General features: G+C 48.6%; 1 protein-coding gene across 1 annotated transcript; it reads left to right on the top strand.

Moving 5' to 3' along the window:
* The first annotated feature begins 7,636 nt into the window (after positions 1–7,636).
* On the top strand, positions 7,637–17,345 carry CCDC198 (coiled-coil domain containing 198). Its single transcript, XM_040068232.2, has 6 exons — positions 7,637–7,888; positions 10,975–11,051; positions 14,390–14,476; positions 15,511–15,609; positions 15,997–16,162; positions 16,855–17,345. The coding sequence occupies exons 1-6, from the start codon at positions 7,699–7,701 to the stop codon at positions 17,097–17,099; spliced, it is 864 nt and encodes a 287-aa protein (XP_039924166.1). The 5' UTR covers positions 7,637–7,698; the 3' UTR covers positions 17,100–17,345.
* Positions 17,346–17,671: the final 326 nt, after the last annotated feature.

Here is a 17,671-nt window from a genome sequence, read left to right as displayed (position 1 = left end):
AATAAAATCTTTTGTAATAAACTAAGGTTTAGGCTTGCGTCTTTCTGAGCTGGTGAGTTCAAAGTGTGGATCAAGTTTGCATTATTTCTCTCTCTTTACTGGCAGAAGTAGAGCCTTTTTGGAGGAGGCAAATCTTGGACATTTCCAGCAAAATCTCAAAATTTAACATCTTGATTTACTTCAAATGAAGTGCCCATTCAGTGAGGCGGCATTTCCAAATGTTGGGAAGAGCATTTCAAACCTCTCCTGGCATTTTGGAGAATTAATTTCTGAAAGGCATTGATGTTCGCATTGATGTTCCCAATTATTATCAGAGTATATATATATAAAAAATATATATTATATTATATATATTCCATGATGTGGAGAGCATGAGGCCTCTCCTCCCAAACCACACTGAGCTGTGCCTCCTTCCAACACCACATTTCTAGAAGAGGTGCAGGAATTTGGATGAAATTCCTTTCAGAAAAGGGGAATGAAATCTTGCGATTTCAATGAGGATTAATTGGACAAGCTTCGGTCCATTTCCCTGCATTTCTTGTCATACAATTCACTTTTACAGATTTCACTTGGTTTTGGTATCTTTCCTTTCTTTTATTATAAGTTTCATTTACACAAGAACTTTTCCTGTCTTTTTCTTTCCATTTCTTCTCTGATTTCAGGATTTAAATTGGAGTAATTCGGGCAAGTTTTGGTCCTTTTCACTGCCCCTCATTTCATCTTAGTCCATTTGTTTGTAATCACTCCATTTCCAAATTTTATCTTTTTTTTTTTTCAATTGCACTGTTTTTGATCCTGTCGCCTTTCTGGAGCCTTTGTTAGACTTTGTTCTCTGATTTCCAGATTTCAATGAGGATTAATTGGACAAGCTTGAGTCCATTTCCCTGCATTTCTTGTCATCCCATTCACTTTTACAGATTTCATGTGTTTTCGGAATTATTCCCTTCTGATTTTTTAAGAATTCATTTCTCCAAATACTTTTCCTGTCTTTTCCTTTCCATTTCTGCCCTGATTTCAGGATTTGAATTGGAGTCATTCTGGCAAGTTTTGGTCCTTTTTACTGGCCCTCATTTAATCTCAGTCCATTTGTTTGTAATCACTCCATTTCCACATTTTCTCATTTTTTTTCAATTGCACTGTTTTTGATCCTATCTCCTTTCCAGAGCGTTTGTGAGAGACTTTGTTCTCTGATTTCTAGGTTTCTTTCAATTTGTTTTAAACGTGACGACTAAACAGAATAAATAGCTTTGTTTACCTCATTTTCTCCAAGAAAAGTTGCTCTTCCTGCTGAGCTACGGAACTCTCTGGAGGGATGGAATACCCTGGATTGCTACTGTCCCTGGGAAATGCCATTTCCTCTTTTCTAGAGTGTTTGCACAAATGAATATTTTTCTTAAATTCTACTGTGGACGAGTTTTCAAAAGCCAAATCAAACTAACCAACCTCCCAGTCCCTTCCCTAAGCCTGTTGCTGTGTGATTTTTGCTGGTTTACAGCAGTCCTGGAATTTACCCCTCAAGACTGTCTTCTTTTGAAGGCACCTGATTGGCAAACAGACTTTTCTCTTTTCTTTTCTTTTCTTTTCTTTTCTTTTCTTTTCTTTTCTTTTCTTTTCTTTTCTTTTCTTTTCTTTTCTTTTCTTTTCTTTTCTTTTCTTTTCTTTTCTTTTCTTTTCTTTTCTTTTCTTTTCTTTTCTTTTCTTTTCTTTTCTTTTTTCCCTTTCCCTTTCTTTTCCTTTTCTTTCCACCTGTAAAGTGTCACAGATTGCTCAGCTCTGTTGACTTTCCTGCCCACAGTCTGTGAGTTTATGATCATGATCTAGTTGAGGTGTTGGGGCATGGGTTGGACTCGATGATCTTGAAGGTCTCTTCCAGCCTAGACATTCTCTGATTCTGTGATTCATTAGCAGCCTGTTAGGGGTGTTTTTTGATGGTATTTCTGCCAGGGGAAAAAAAAAATCATGCAAATCATAATTTATTTGACTCTTTATTTGACTCTTCCACTGAATGTCTTTTAAATCTTTTAATGTTCATGTCTAAACTGTTCTTGCAGCCAGCAGAGCAGAAAGAATACTTGTGTGTATTAAAAAACCCCACAAACTTGGGTTCTTTCATCAAAAGGCTTCAGAATAAGGGCTGCAAAAACCAACCCAACCAACTGTCCCCTATGCCCTAAACCCAGAGGTTTAAGGTTTGCATACACACTCAAACCTCTTACAGCTCCTGGTCTGCTGCTTTTGAGGGGAGATGGACAAAAAATTATTCTAGAAAAGTTAATTTTAAAGATACTGATGGGCTGAAAGCACCCAGCACTTGGCAGCTTGGCCTACCCCCACAGTTTTGGAGCTGATACATTCATTTACATTGCTCAATAGTTTTGGGGATGTGTTTTACTGACATTTTAGCTCCTGCCAAAATGAACACATGGGAAAAACAAAGCATTCCTTTATGCATTGAAGAGTACATTTTGGCAAGCAGCCTCATGGCAACATCTTCAGGTCCGGGGCTGGGTCCTTCAAGGAACTTCATTGAGAATTCTGCAGGGAAAACCGTGTGAAATCCCATGGTTTGAGTCAGCTCTCCCCTCTTGACCCATTGCGTGCTGGGGCCCAGGGTGTTAAATCAGTCTGTAATCCCAGCAAGGAAGGCTTGAGCAGAGCTCCCTTGCTTTGGTTTGATGTTCATAGAATGATTCAGGTTGGAATGGGGTTAAAACTCACCCAGTGCCAACCCCCGCCATGGGCAGGGACACCTTCCACTACCCCAGGGTGCTCCGAGCCCCATCCAACCTGGCGTTGGACACTTCCAGAGAGAGGACAGCCACAGCTTCTCTGGGCAGTCTGCTCCCAGATGTTTTCCAGGGGTTCTCATCCCCCTCAGCGATGCCTTAACCCCTCTCCTTCACCCCCTCCCCAACCTCCAGTTCAAATTCCTCATTAAGAATGGAAATAATGGTTTTGCTTGGGCAAGCTTCTCCTTTCAGCTGGAGAAAAACCCACCAAACCCAAGAAATCAGACAACAAACAGAGGATCTCTGGGCTGATGCTGTTGGTGGTCCATCAGAGGAACAGCAAACCAATAATCAGCCCCATCAAGTTGATGCCTGAAGTTTCAGCTCTCATGTTTTTCAGATTCCGTGCTGCCCAGGGGTGCAGTTCTGAGCCCCACATTCAATGTCAGTCAGCTCTCTTCACAGAGTAGGGACACAAAACAGATCCTTTTCCTGCTGAAGACCAAGGACAATTTTCAGGCCCCAAAGCACAAACAGTGGACTGAAGGAAGGAACAAGAAGAATGAGACCTCACAGCCCAAAGCTGTAATTGGACAATTAAACCCCAATATGCAAATGGACCAAAACTTACAAAAGTCTGAGACCTCGTGACGTTTGTCTATTTTGTGACCATTTTGGGTCCATCTTGGGTGCAGCCCTGTCCTGCCCAAGATGTACCCTAAAGGCCTGTCAATAAATATCTGCTTTATTTTCCAGCTCTGTCCAGTCTCTGTTCCAGCTCAGCCTTCCCAAGGCACCAAAGTGATGGATTGGACATGGCCACTTCCACTGCTGTGGGTGTCTCTGGCAGCCCCTTCTGTCCTCCCCATTTCTGTGGCCCCGTCTCCCAAGGAAAAAGCCCTTTTTCCTGCAGCTGCCTTATCAGGTTCTCCCTGTGGCTGGAAGGAAAACCAGATGTGCTGTGAATAACCCTCCTGGAGCATCCCAGCAGTGCCTGCCCTCCCTGGAGGGCCCCAGCACCACGGGCAGCGTTATCAGCACCACGGGCAGCGTTATCAGCACCACGGGCAGCGTTATCAGCACCACCCGTGCCCCCAGCCTGGGCTAAGACGGATGTCCCCTGTCAATGGCAGCGACAAGGAGCAGAGGGAGGAAGGAGCCGTGTTTCTTGACCTTACAGATGTGTAATAACAAGCTCCATCAGCCCCAGCAGTTTGTACCCCAGCCAGGGGAGCCGTGCTGGGTTGTTTTCCTCTCTTTGCTGATCCATTTGTTCACGCTGTCGCTGCTGCGAGCAGGATAAACAGCAGCCTGCTCGCGTCGCTGGGGTCGTTTCTGCTTTACTCACTGGGGATTTGCATAAAAGCCCAGGAGTTATTTTGGCAAAAAATCCATTCCCCCCACTTCCATCTCCTCCTTTGCCCATGTTATGGGGGTTTTTTTGTGATTTAAAATTCATTTTTGAGGAGAAGCTTTAAGGCAGAGGTGATCCACTGCTGCAGCTGGGTGTTTGAGTGGTGCTCCTTGGTTCACCTTTGCCCTGTGTGAAGGTGAGTAACAAATTCTGCCCCTTCTGTGTGAAAATGCCCTGCCCCAAGTCATGGCACTGCCCTATCCTGGAGCTTTTCCCAGTACCTCCCTTAAAGCAAGAGCGTCAGAGCACTTGGGAGTCAATGATTTCATTTTGGCTGCAACAAGTTTGCTGAAAAATCCAATTCTGGTGGGATCATCATCACTTACAGGTTCCAGCTGAATTTGGTAGAGAGTTGAAAGCAGTAAATGAAATGGGAGAAAGGGATAAAAGTCTTCCAGCTCTCCTGGGAGGGACTGTGGGCTGTCCTTAATGGCACTGTATGGGGCCAAAGCTCCTCCAGCCTCAGGTTTCTACAGCACAAATCTCAGAAATTTAACTGAACTTTACACATAGACAAAATAAAATGATGTTATTGCATTAAATAACCCCCGGTTAAGGAGAAGGGTGAGCATCCCTGACCAGGATAGACAAAGTAAAATAACATTATTGCATTAAATAACCCCCGGTTAAGGAGAAGGGTGAGCATCGCTGACCAGGATAGACAAAGTAAAATAACATTATTGCATTAAATAACCCCCGGTTAAGGAGAAGGGTGAGCACCCCTGACCAGGATCTCGGCTTGCCCCAGTGACCTGCTGGAAGGGAATGCTCCTGCAGCCTCCCCCCAACCCCAAACCTTCAGCTGCTGCTCTTGGGCCTCTTTGCTTTACACAGTAAAACTCTGCGAGAAGGAAACATGGACGGGAGAGGGGACTGGGGAGTGTGGGGAGCACACTCTGATCCTCTGTCAGGATTTTGGCAGCACCTGGGTAAAACACCAGATAAAGCCCCATGGGCTTTGACATTCGTGTGGGTTTCCACTGCTCCCACACATCCATCACGGCATTTCAGTCATGATTTCCCCAAGCTGCTTAGCAGGAATGACCTGTTCTCAGCAGGGGAAGGGTAATTAAAATAAAAAGGGAAAACAGACAGTAAGCATTGAGAAACTCAGGAGGGAAGCAGGGTGTTGATTTTACATTTTCATTTGAAAAGAAGAAGGTGAAAAGTGACAGGCAGGGTTGCTCTGCTCCCTCGTGCCCTGTGTGACCTGGGAGAAGCAAAGCCATGAGAGATGTTGCTGCTCTGTGGCTGAAAACAGGAACTGGCTGGGTTGTTCCAGGGGTGAACATTTTCTTCTGGGGGCAACTTGGTCTAGTGGAAGGTGTCTCTGCCCATGGCAGGGGGCTGGAACTGTGTAGTGGTTTCACGTTTACTAAATTTTGGTCTTGGTACTTGCTCTTTTTGTGAGAGAGAGAGAGAGACTAGGAGAAAAACAAAGCAGGCTCAACCTTAAAATTAACAAATAGTTTATTAACATACACTAAAATAATAGAAATCTAAACAGAAAGTTGGAAAAAACTAAAATGGGATGAAACTTTAAAAAACACTTTTCCCTCCCCTTACAAACTGTTCACTTTCTTACAAAACAACATAAAGAGACAAAACTTGTAATTTTCAGTCAGTTTCACTATCTGATAATAGTCTTTCATCAGTTCATTAGGGGAAGAGTATCCTTTTGAGTTATGGATCCCACTGACAACTTAGAACAGTTCTCTTGTGGGTTTTAAACTGTCAAAAAAACAACTTCTCGGAGAAATTTGCCTTTGTCACCCTCCCAGCAGCAGTTTCCCAAGCTGCTTATGGGTCATGGGTCTTAGACTTTTGCATACTGGGGTGTCACCTTTTAAAGATGAGTAACTCCAAAGCAAAGGGTTCTTCACTTCAAGGTACAGAGATATTTTCTCACTTCTTCACTGGAGCAGGGGGCTTCTCATCTTTATCTCTGCTCAAGCATCTTATAGGATATTACTTATTTCATCACAAACACCTTTGCTTAAATCTACACTCAAATTAAAACAATCATCTCCCCAAATGCATATCTTTCTCATGATTTAAAGGAACGACCTAAATATAGAGTTAATTTCCATGGCTCAAGTAAGAATAGAACAATTAACTCTTCAACCCCCTGTCTCAATAAGCTTTTCACTCTTGCTCTACTGACTTCATCCTGTTGTTCTTTATGTTCACTCTGTCCTTTCTTACTCTCTCAGAGAAGGGCTGAGCTCTGGAAGCTTCATGTTGCTAAGAAAGAGTTAAATCTGCTCAGAGTCTTTGTCTTTCCCTCTGTAGCTCCTGGTGTTAGATGTTCAAGGCCGCGCTGGTGAGGGAGGAAGAACTCACAGAAACATCAGAGATCAGAACACCCAGGCAGTCCAGAATCACAAAAAAAACCCCCCAGGCAGGATCATAAATGCCTTCTCAGCCCACCCCTCGGTGTAAATCGGGGTGGCTTCAGCCCAAATAGTGCCCATAACTCTTATCAAAACCCAACAAAAATATCTCCGTACTCTAAAAAATTTTTAAAAAACAGCTGTTACAAAACAGCAACCTCTCCTTCCCCCTCCTTCACCCAGAAGCCAATAAAATCAGCCAAGCCTCAAATCAGCTCCCCCCCCCCAAAAAAAAAGGGGGGGGGGGAGCAGCAAACCCAGCTCAATATTACTTGTCTCGCTCTAGCCAAAAAAAAAAAAAAAAAAGGAAAAGAAAAAGGCGAAAAACAAAAACAAAAAAAACCAACGGAAAAAAAAGCTACAAAAAAATCAAAAAGTTTTATATAGTACTTCCCAAAGTCACAACCAACAACTTCAATAGTCAAAATAAATGTCAATATTCTAACTAACTGTCTAATAAGTCTCTATCTCTTCCAAAGCAATTCCCAAGTCCTGACCTAAAAAATTATTTTACATTCTTTTTATAACTAAAAAACCAAACTGTACTAACCCATAACAAACTGGAAGATCTTTGAGGTCCTTTCCAACCCAAACCCTTCTACGATCCTGTGATTTTATGAACTATCAAATATGACTCAAATATTCCCAGTCAGCTTTATCCTAAAGCTGCATTATTTTTTCCAGCTGTGCCCCCAGCCAGCAGCAGCAAAGGTGGGGGAAGTTCCTGGGCCAGGCTTTATTCCCAGGCTGCTTCTCCTGTGCAGGATGGGAGTCACTTTAACCCTTCTGGTGCTCCAGTGATGGAATTTCCTTCCAAAAACTGAAGATTTAGCAAAAGAGCTGCTTGAAGAAATACCTCCAGGCCAGCTGAGGTGCTGGCCCTGGCTGAAAATCACTTGTAGGTGGAAAAACAAAGCTTCTCCAGAGCTTGGCCCTGGCTCCCAAGCTGCTTTCCCCTCCTCTGTCAGCAGCAGCCGCCTCTCATCCCCGCAGGGGAATGGCTGGGGATGGGTCAATGTTTAACCAAGCTGGGAAGGACATCTGTGAGAGCTGGCAGGGAGCAGCCTGGGCTCTGAGCTGCTCACAAAGATCCCTCTCCACGTTCAGGGAGGACGGTGCATGAGGGGTTTCCCTTCTCCTCTCAGAGCCCTGGCTCTGCAGGATGGGGCTGAGCCCCTCCAAGGCGCACCCCAAGGTGACCAGGGTGGCCCCGGTGCCCAGCCAGGAGGATGTGCCCGCTCTGACTGCCCTGCACGGGCTCCCAGGAGAGCCAGGACAGCCCTGGGGAAAGCCCATCTTCCACCTGGAGCTTCCACCTCTGCGGGAGACCTGGTACGGGAGAGCCTCTGCAGGTGAGGGCTGGAATATTGTGAATTCTGTGAGCCTGGGGGTCGCTGGGGCTGTGGGCTTGCTGGCTGTGCTCTGGGGTGGGTGTTAGGGGTGTGCTCTTCTGCACCAGCAGCTTTGTGCCTTCTTTGCCATTTCCAGGACGTTTTAGCTTTGGGTAAACTCTTTTTTCCCCGCCCCTTTCCACCCTTTTGGAAAGCGTCTCGCTCAGCAGAGCCCAGATCCCAGCTCCTTGCTCTCATCAGTCACCCCCCTGGAAACAGCCCAGCGTCCCCCTGGCACCTGCCTGTGCCCAGGCACGCCTTGTGCAGCCACCCTGTGACCCCACCACAGCCCTGTCCTGCTCCCCACCCCTGGCACATCACTGCCCCAGTCAGAGCTAGACTCTGGGCAGGTAAAACTCAGCACTGGGATCACAGACAAATTTCCCAAGAGATGAGGAAGGCAGACAGCCCGGCTGTGTGTGCTTCCCTCTCCCCACAGCCTTTAAACTCCACCCATGCCCAAATCCTTCCCAGGGGTTTGCATCCGTCTGGAAGAGGATGTGCAGCTCTCCGCAACGAGCTGGATGCTGGCAAATGCTTCCCACAGCTGCAGGGAGAAACATCCATGAAAAGCCATGGGGTGTGATGAAGGGCGAGGCAGAGGGAGGAGGATCTGCACCCCCAGCTTCCCCCTCCCTGCTTTTCCATTCCCAAAAATCAATTTCTGACCCACGCCAAGCGCCGCTGCCTCACCAGGGGCTGGATATTTCCACCAGGATCATCCATCAGGTGGCATCAGGAAGCAGTGAGAGCAAATAAACCTCTGGAGTGAGGGCAGTGACATTCCCAGAACTGAGGTTCTGGGGAGAATACAGATCAGGTCTTGCTGTAGAAGAGCAGGTTTTAAGCACTCCATGAGAGCAGGAACAACTAAATGTTCCCATTCTGGAAAATTATCACTGGGCATTTAACAAACGCTTGTTAAAGAAATGCGTGTTTTATTTAAAAAGTGTAATAAATGTGATCTCCCATTACTTTCCATTTCCAGAAACAAGAAAAATATGCTCAGGAGGACTTGAGCCAAGTACTAGCTCGAGCTGCTGTCTAAATAAGCCAAGCCTCCAAGAGAATAGGTTTTATTTGGTTTATGAGGGTTTATAAGCTGGGCTTATTTTAAATCCAGATTCCCCCAGAAGGGAGGATCTGCTGCTGCTGAAGTGCAAGGGAGAAAAACAGGAGAACAGGGGTCACAAGGATGCCTTGAGCTGGAGCTTGGTGCTGCTCCCTGCTCTGGGGGGGAGCAGATTTGGGGACAGCGAGCCCCCAGCCCCCAGTTCTGTGTCTGCAGATAGGGGCAGATGTCCTACAGGCCACATGCATGGATAGGATGGGAGGGAAAAGCTGAAAACAACCCCAAACACGCACAGCACAAACCATCAAACCCCATAATGGAGAAATAACTTCCTCAAAGCCGTGCCCTTCACCAGGACCAGCTTCTCCCAAGTCACAGCACCTTCCCTGTGTCGTGTCCCCGTTCCCATCTCCATGGGCCACCTCCTTACCTTTCCCTTCCCAGGAATTCCCTACACACTCACCAGCCTGCAGATAGAGGCAATACTCCATAACCCCTATTATTTTTTTCCTCCAGCAAGCTGCTATTTCAGCACGTTGTTCCTTGCAGATGAGGTTTGTCTCCAGTGGAGCCTCCTGGGCTGGACATTTTCCCTTCAGGCCCCCATTCCTGCGTGTGTGGAGCAGTGGTTAAACATTGCCAGGGCTCTGCAGGGCCCAGCAAACATTTCCCTGCTGGAGTCACCACCTCCCACATCCCAGCACCCTCACAGGAGGAGGAAATTCCTCCCTGTGAGGGAGGGGAGGCCCTGGCACAGGGTGCCCAGAGAAGCTGTGGCTGCCCCTGGATCCCTGGAAGTGTCCAAGTGTTCCAAGGACGGGGCTTGGAGCAACCTGGGGTAGTGGAAAGGGACCCTGCCCATGGCAGGGGGGTGGAATAAAAAGATCTTTTGGGTCACTTCCAACCCAAACCATTCCATGATTCTGTGGTTGTCTTTGATCTCTTCTCCAAGAGCCCAGCCTGGTGATTTTCCATGAGGTTCAAGGAAGTCCCTCATAAACTGACCTCCAAAATACTACATTTCTTGTTAGTTATGACTATTAAATTTGGCATCAGCTGTAGCGCTCTTCCTGCACTTTATCCCCAGCTCTCCTCCCCTCTCACCTCCCCCGTGGGAGCAGGAGCTGCTCAGCCACACCTCACCTGACTGCACGTACAAAATGCCATTTGAACACACCAGGACAGTCTTTTGGGGGGGAACAGTGGGATAAACAGAAAAGCTGTTGTGTGAATGAAATGCTTCCTGCACGTGCAAGTGTTTGTTTGTGCCAGAAAAGAGCAGAAGGGGCAGTGGTGTCCACCTGAGAGCACCAGCACGGGGCAGACCCGAGCCTGGATCCCATCCAGGCCTCAGAGAAAGCCCTGCTTTAATAACTAACGGGGGATCACCGGTGTGTGACACGTTCTTTTGGGATTTCCAGGGTCTGGGAGTGCACCACTCCCCGAGCACAGCGCTCTTCCTCCTGCTGCTGCAGCCCAGCTCTGCCACAGGCAGTAAATCAGCGGAGGAATTGCTCAGTCCCACCAAAAAATACCAATAACCAGGGGCTGAGCAGCTGGGAAAGAACCAAACTGCTGCCTGTGCCCGACTTTAACAGGGCAGGCAGTGGGAAGGCAGCAGAGATCAGGGATTTCTTGGCCAGCTGATGGTTACAGGGCATGGGAGGAGAAAAACCCCTTGACCACCCAAATCCCAGGGACTGGGAGAGGAGACACAAGGATGGCGATGGTCCTGTTCAGGAGCGTGAGTGGTTGTAGAGGGAAGCTGGAGAGGTGTTTGTGAAGTATTTGTTAGACACCACGGGCACAGTCACACCCACTTTGCCCCTGCAGCCAGTGGAATATTCCGTGTATTTCTGGAATACGCAGACAGGGACAGGCAACGAAAAAACCGGGGCACGAAGCTGTCGCTGAGCGCGCCTCAGCAGCCGACGACCGCCCAGGAGTAACTTCATCCATTTCTTTAACCTTCAAGGGCCCCTCTCTTTGAACACCTTGCCAGGGAAGGATGGGACCAGCATCATCCAGCAGCACCCACCGCGGAGGCCCCAAGTAAGGCGAGCGCGGGATCTCCCCGGGAGCTGCTCTGGCTGATCCCTCCCCGTGGGCTCTGCGGGGACGGGGACACGCTGTAGAAATTGCTTCCTCCTGCTGCTGAGGACTCCAGGACGGTGTAGATAAATATAGATGAGAGATCTCTGAAGTTAGGTTTTAGAAGATGAGGTTTATTGTGAGGGATGTGGAGGCCTTGCTCTGAGCTGCCAGGCTGCAGCTCGTGGCAAGGCCTAGGAAAGTGGGGGAAGGGAGAAGTAGGGAGAGGAAATTCCAAGAGAGGAAAGTCCTCGGGGAAGGGTGCGAGCAAAGAGAGAGCAAAGAGCAAAGAGACCGTCCAGCCCCCCTGGGACCCCTTATCAGGGGTCTTCAAGGTGGGCTGGAACAGACTTGTGCCAATGGGGTTACAGATACCTGATACTTCAGGGGAGGGTCACAGGTGTGGGATGAACCATACATTGAGGGGTGACACAGGACATTCCATTTGACCTCTGGGTCTGGCTGCAGGTAACTTTCAGATGGTCACATCACTGTTTTCCCAGAGACCCAGTATCTAATACATCTCAAACATCAAAACTTACTTTCAATTCTATCTCACTTACAGGTTTCTCATTCTCAGAATAGAGGCAATCATATTTATAGGGTTTTTTGGCTTCTTCCTCCCCAACAACACGCGTCACAGTACCGCCGTGGGGGAGGCAAATTCCCTACAGAAACACGAGGGGAAAGTCCTAATTCTGGGAGACCAGCTCCTGTGCTCCGGAGACACCCGGCGAGGACGGGTGTCCCCAGCGTGGGACACGGGGTCACCGCTGCCGGGATGTCCCGCTGTCCTTCGGGGTGTCTGGGCACCTGCAGCCAAATCCTGCCGCTCCCATGGGGCCAGCGTGGCCCTGGCAGAGCCCTTGGCAGGAGGGATGGATGGTGTGGGGCCGGTTCTGGCTCCCGGGGCCAAAGGCAGCGGCTGCGGGGCAGAGGAGGCGAAGCAGACCTGCCGTGCACCAGGGGAGGGTGGAAGAACACAGCAGTTGTTCTGGGTTTCAGGAATTGCTGTTCATGCTCTGTACCTGCCCAAACTCCTTCAATTTCCCCATCCTGCACTTCCCAGGTCCGTTCCTCCCCAAGCCCCAAGCCCCATGACTCGACCTGACCTTACAGTCAAGATTTTCCTCCACACCAGGGCTGCCCTTACGTAACTAAAGCCCAGAAATATCTTCAGATTTTTATTTCTCCCCCCGTACTTGGCCACAGCTCGAATCCAGAGTTCATTCATGGGCATTTCTTCCTAATATCCATCCTGAATCCACCTTGGAGCAGCCTGGTCTAGTGAAAGTTGTCCCTGCTCGTGGCAGGGAGGTTGGTCCCTGAAGTCCCTCCCAAGCTGAAAATTTCAGGTTTCCATGATTCTGTGAACACTAAATCCCCTGGGGCAAGGCTTCTTTGCCTGAGACTTCTTTGCTATGATCTTTTAAATATAATAAAGATCAGAAGAGCCACCAAATGGGGGTCACCCAAACCTGCACCCCTCAGGGCAGCGGCTCTGGGTGACACTGGTGGCTTCAGAGGTGGCCACCAGCTATGGAATAAAGTGTCCCTGGGTTTGGAGGGGTGATGCAGCTGTGGCACCTGAGTGGAGCCCACCTGCACCCTGAAAACTGTCATGTGGAATCCCAGTTGCCTTTAGAAACCTCTGACCAGCGTGGAATTTTTTAATTATTGATTTTATTTCCATCACGGCTGTGCTTGTGTGTCATGGAGACACTCATTGCTAACACTCGTTTCAGGACAAAGGCTCTGTTAATCCGACCCTGTTCTGCTGCTGTTGCTCCTAGGGAGTGTGCACAGCTCCAGCAAAAGCCTTTTTCCTGTGGGGATATTCTCAAAGGCAGCAGAGCAGGATGACGTGGCCTTTTCAAGGACTTTTAGGGGATTTTTGTATTTTTTTTTTTCAGAGAGTATTTCCAGGAAAAAAAAAAAAAAAAAAAAAAAAAAAACCAAAACAAAACAAAAAAAACCCTGTGACATTCACAAAAACAAAGGGAAAAGTCCAATTTCCAGCCTGGGACAGAGCTTTACCCAAAATCTTGGCTCCCCCAGCAGGGCAGGGTGGTGAGCTGAGGGATGTGGGAGGATTCTTTGCCTTCATCCACCCCGTGCTGGTGGCCTCAGCGGCTTCCCAGGCTGATGCCAGCCTGGACCACAGCTTGTGGTGTCACATGCTGCCATCTAGTGCCACTTTCCAGTTTCATATTTGGTTTGTGGGGTTGTTTTTTTGATGCTGGGATGTGAACTTGGCACTGGGGAGCAGTGGGGATTCCTCCCTTTACATGGCACTGATTTTTCCTCCTGCGTGGACTCAAAATGACAGCTCAGGATTCAGCAGCAGCGCAGTGCAGGCAGTCAGAGACGTGTCCCCATTCACTGGACACTTGTTCGTAATCTGGGAGTTAATGGTGTCCCCAAATAAAGTATAAGTCAGGTCTTACAGGCAGAGTCCTTGATGATGTCCTTTTTAATTTTGACAGAGGTTGCACTGAGCTCCCCTCCTAGAAGGGAACTCTAGGCAGAATCACCACCCTTGGAAGTGCTCAAAACTGGTGTAGATGTGGCACTTAGGGCTTAGTGATGGACCTGGCAGTGCTGGGATAGTGGTTGGGTTTGATGATCTGAGGGGTCTCTTCCAACCTTAGTGAGTCTGTGAATACCAAGCCATGGAATGACCTAGCAACACCTCCGAGCTTGGCAGGATTTAAGGAGGCAACTTTGCTCCTTGAGATAAAAATCCATGCTCAGAGCAGCCTGTAGGGCAAGTCTCTGCCTATTTTCACCAGCCACCAGAGGAGGAACTTGGTGCCACGCACAGTTTTGCAGAGAGAGGTGTTATTTAGGCCAGTATAAAGACTGGCTGGACAGAGGGAACGGTGCTTTGGTCTCCTCCAATTGGGACCTGCCCTTTGATGACCTGGTAGGATCCTTAAGATTAAATCATGGCACCTCTGCACACCCCAGCTTTGCCATGAAGCAATCTGAGCTGTGGTTTATCTTCACTCTGCTCTTGGATGGAGCTTTGGGCATTGATGAGGCTCAAAGAGAAACACCTGGAATTATTGTCAAATGGGGGCTTTGCTGCTTGTGCTGTAATGCAAAAGATTTCCCCAGTTTTGCCCACTCCTGGAGGAACAAATGATGCTCATCACCCTGAGATGCCAAGCTCCATCCTGTATCCCAAGCAGCTGGGACAGAATTGGAGCTGGGAAAAATGTCAAGGTGGTTTCATATCCAGTTTTATGATCCTGTGGAAAGAGCAATGCTAAATATTACAAGTATTGGACTTGCAGAGGCTTGAACCTGCCATCCCTCCACAAGCACTCACTCCTGCAAAGCCCTGGAGTCAGCGAGAAGCGGCTGCAAGCCCAAAGCCAAAGGTAAGAGGGTGAGTTTGTGCCCTTCCACAAACCATTCCTGGCTGCAGGCTCCCTTCCCTCACACTTCAGACACCCTGAAGGACAGAAGTTGGTATTTAACCACTGGCTGTGCTCCTGTCCCTGGCTGAGCCCAGTTCACTGAGCTGAAACTTTGGCGTGAGGGTGAGAGGGTCCAAAATAAGGGGGAAGGTTCCTAATCTCCAGCATGACAGTTCCCTGGATGAGATGGACCTGCTGAGCCAGGATATTAAATATTTTGGAGGCTGAAAGTATGAGAGGCACGTTTTTAAATGAGTTACTTGAGCACCCTTCACTTGCAGTTGGTGGGGAGAAGGGACAGACCTCGCTGTCCCTGCCAGGAGTCTGGAACCAGGTGGGCTCAGGTTCTGCTCCCAGGGAATAAGGGGCAGGATGAGAGGAAGCGGCCTCAGCTTGTGCCAGGAGAGGTTTAGGTTGGATTTTAGGGAGAATTCCTGCAGTGAAAGTGCTGTCAGGTACTTGAACAGGCTGCCCAGGGCAGCGGTGGAATCCCCATGCCCGGAGGGATTTCAAAGCCGTGTGGATGTGGCACTTGGGGACACGGGCCACTGGTGGCTTTGGCAGTGCTGAGGGAATGGCTGGACTCGATGATCTTAGACACCTTTTCCAGCCTTAACAATTCCATAAGTCTGATTTAAAGGCTGCAAACACTGTGTGCCATAAACACCCCCTGCAGCCCCGAACATGGAAGCCGTTCTTCCCCTTTGGATCACGAGATTATCTTGGAGAACCGACTCAATGCAGTAACACCTCGGGGGGGCAGAAGCACGAATACATTGTTTTAATGAAGATTTTTCCCCTACTGCCCCAGAGCTGTGGGATAAACTGCAAGCACAGTGGAAATCTGTGACAAATTCCTGCGAGTTGGCTGCGCCGGGAGATGCTCGCTGCCTTTATCCGGGATAGAGCGCCCGAGGGGTTTGGGAGCTGGCAGCTCTTCCTTTCTCTTTCAGAAAGTGCAGGTGTATTTATTTGCATCCTTAATTACATCCTAGGCGCTGGAGAAGAGAGGGCAAAGCCTGAATCTCCTCCCTGGCAGGAGGCAGCACTTGCACAAGCTTCAGATGCTGGACTTGACCCGCAAGCGACGAGAGGTAGCTCCAAGATGGATTTGGGGAGGGGATGGGGGTGTCTCTCCCAAGGACCAGGAGGCTCCAGACCTCTTGCTGGGAAGGTGAAAGACAGCTTTCCCTGAGTCTTAGGCAGAGGGTTGGTGGGGAGTACCCCCAGGGCTCCCGTGATCAGCAATTACCTGGGATTTTTCCAACGCTTTGCCCTCATTTGGCCACGACTCACGGAGAAACAAAAAATCCCTGTCCCAGTCATGTTCTGTCACACACCCAGTCTGGCAAACTCCATTTGCTTGGGTTAAACTGCTCGGCTGTGCAGTTATTTCCAGGGCCAACCCCCTAATGCTGTCGAGCTATTAAAACGCGTTCGCTCCTCTGCTGCTGGTGTTGACAACTCATTTGCGAACCCAGGCGGAGCTGAAGCGGAATCTCCACAGGGAGGCGAAAATCAATAAGCAAAGAATCAAGGAATTCAGCCCCAAGGATGTCCTTGACACTCCCCAGGGAGGCGGCAGCTCCAGAAGCCCAGACCCTTTCCCTGCTGGGCACAATCAGCCTTTTCCTGAAGACGACCCTGGTAAGTGGAATAATTTTCCGAGGCGATGCAAAACTCACCAGCCCTCCTAAATGTCAGCAGAGAAGTTTCCCTATGGAAGATGCTTCCACTGCCCCATCTCCTGCAGTGGCAAGAAGCAGGTTCAGGGGGGAAGAGGCTGTGTTTGTAGGACAAAGCACTGCAACGCTTCAGAGCGCTCTCCAGGGTAAATGTGACGCTCGCTGAGGCAGACCACTTTTTAGGTTTAGGGTTTGTTTTTTTTTTTTTCCCATTGTCCCTACAGAAGGGGGAAGTGACGTGGATCTCAGCCACCTCTTCATCCTGACCATGAGCTCTGTCCTGCTTTGTCTGCACGTGACAACCTTTGGCACAGGAGGCTAAAAGAGCTTAAATCAGTGAAAAACTATCCTAAAAGTGAATGCTCACCAGGAGGAAGGGGAACAAACTTGGCTTCCTATTCCCTCGTGGTTCTTCACCTCAGCTCTCTTGCCCTTGGGGATGAAGCCATATTGCCAGGCTCTAAAATTTCACCAGATATAATCCTGGGTGTGTTACACCTCACCCTGCCCCAGACACGGGGTCTGGCCTTACACGGGGCTCTCAGGGTTTTCCTCACGTGCCTCCAGCTGCCCAGAGCCATCTCCACCTCAACTCCAGGTGACTGAGCAGCTCTGCAAAACCATGATATTTTATTTTGTTTTTCTCTCCCCTAGGAAACACGTGGGGTGGAGCGCTCTCCAGGCAGCCTGACAGGGCTGAACTCTCTCCAGATGGGAAGGGGAAGGTTGACCTCTGGTTCCGCAGGGAGCCACGGACCAGGGACCTGTTCTGGGACTCCTCCAGCACAGGGTCAGAGGAGTGGGAGAGGGAGGAGAAGATTCACCACAAACCCACGCTGGTGAGGACCAGGACAGAGAGAGTTTCCCTCTTTGATGACTTCTTTGACAGGGATTTCTAGTGGCATGGCTCGGGGTGTGCCAAAGAAACGAGCCCCAGCCCTGGAGGGGCTGGAACCTCCCAGACAGAGGGGCTGGCTGCAAGTGGAATTCCTGTGAGTATGGAAAGACCTCGGGAAAGGAGGAGCTCACTGACGTGGGGTGAATAAAAACCCTCTGGGTTGTGTGGCTGAATCAAAATATCTGGGGAAGAAAGCCTTGGATGGAGCAACAGTGAAATGGGGGTAGAGAGAGGAGGAGGGGGATGGAAAAGCAAAACAAACCAAAACCAACCCAAGCAGAAGCTTGGGAACATTCTGGTTTAACTCCAAATATTAAATTTCAACTGAAATGAAATGTTTCACTTGCCTTTGAGTTACTCGATCTTCCTGTTTAAATTGGGCTTAACCTTTTCTAAACCACAAAGCCCAGTTCAAAATGCAAGTTAAAATGATCCATTTAGAAAGTCTTTAAATTAAAATTCTTGACATTTCTAAAATTCTTCTTTGACTCTTGTGGCTTTTTTATTTTTTTTCCCCTCCCCTGTCCTGGACACAGAAATATATATACTTTCTTCAGAACTAACCTCCAGATT

This window comes from Hirundo rustica, chromosome 6, assembly GCF_015227805.2.
Source record: "Hirundo rustica isolate bHirRus1 chromosome 6, bHirRus1.pri.v3, whole genome shotgun sequence".
NCBI classification, from domain to species: domain Eukaryota; kingdom Metazoa; phylum Chordata; class Aves; order Passeriformes; family Hirundinidae; genus Hirundo; species Hirundo rustica.
This window is presented reverse-complemented; position numbering and strand designations above follow the sequence as displayed.

What these genes read in the sequence shown, in the direction of transcription:
- CCDC198 (XM_040068232.2), top strand. Translation starts at nt 7,699, where the DNA reads ATGGGGCTGAGCCCCTCCAAGGCGCACCCCAAGGTGACCAGGGTGGCC. An exon ending in TGACCCGCAAGCGACGAGAG is followed by an intron (nt 15,610 to 15,996) that starts GTAGCTCCAAGA and finishes TTGCGAACCCAG; the next exon opens with GCGGAGCTGAAGCGGAATCT. An exon ending in TTTTCCTGAAGACGACCCTG is followed by an intron (nt 16,163 to 16,854) that starts GTAAGTGGAATA and finishes TCTCTCCCCTAG; the next exon opens with GAAACACGTGGGGTGGAGCG.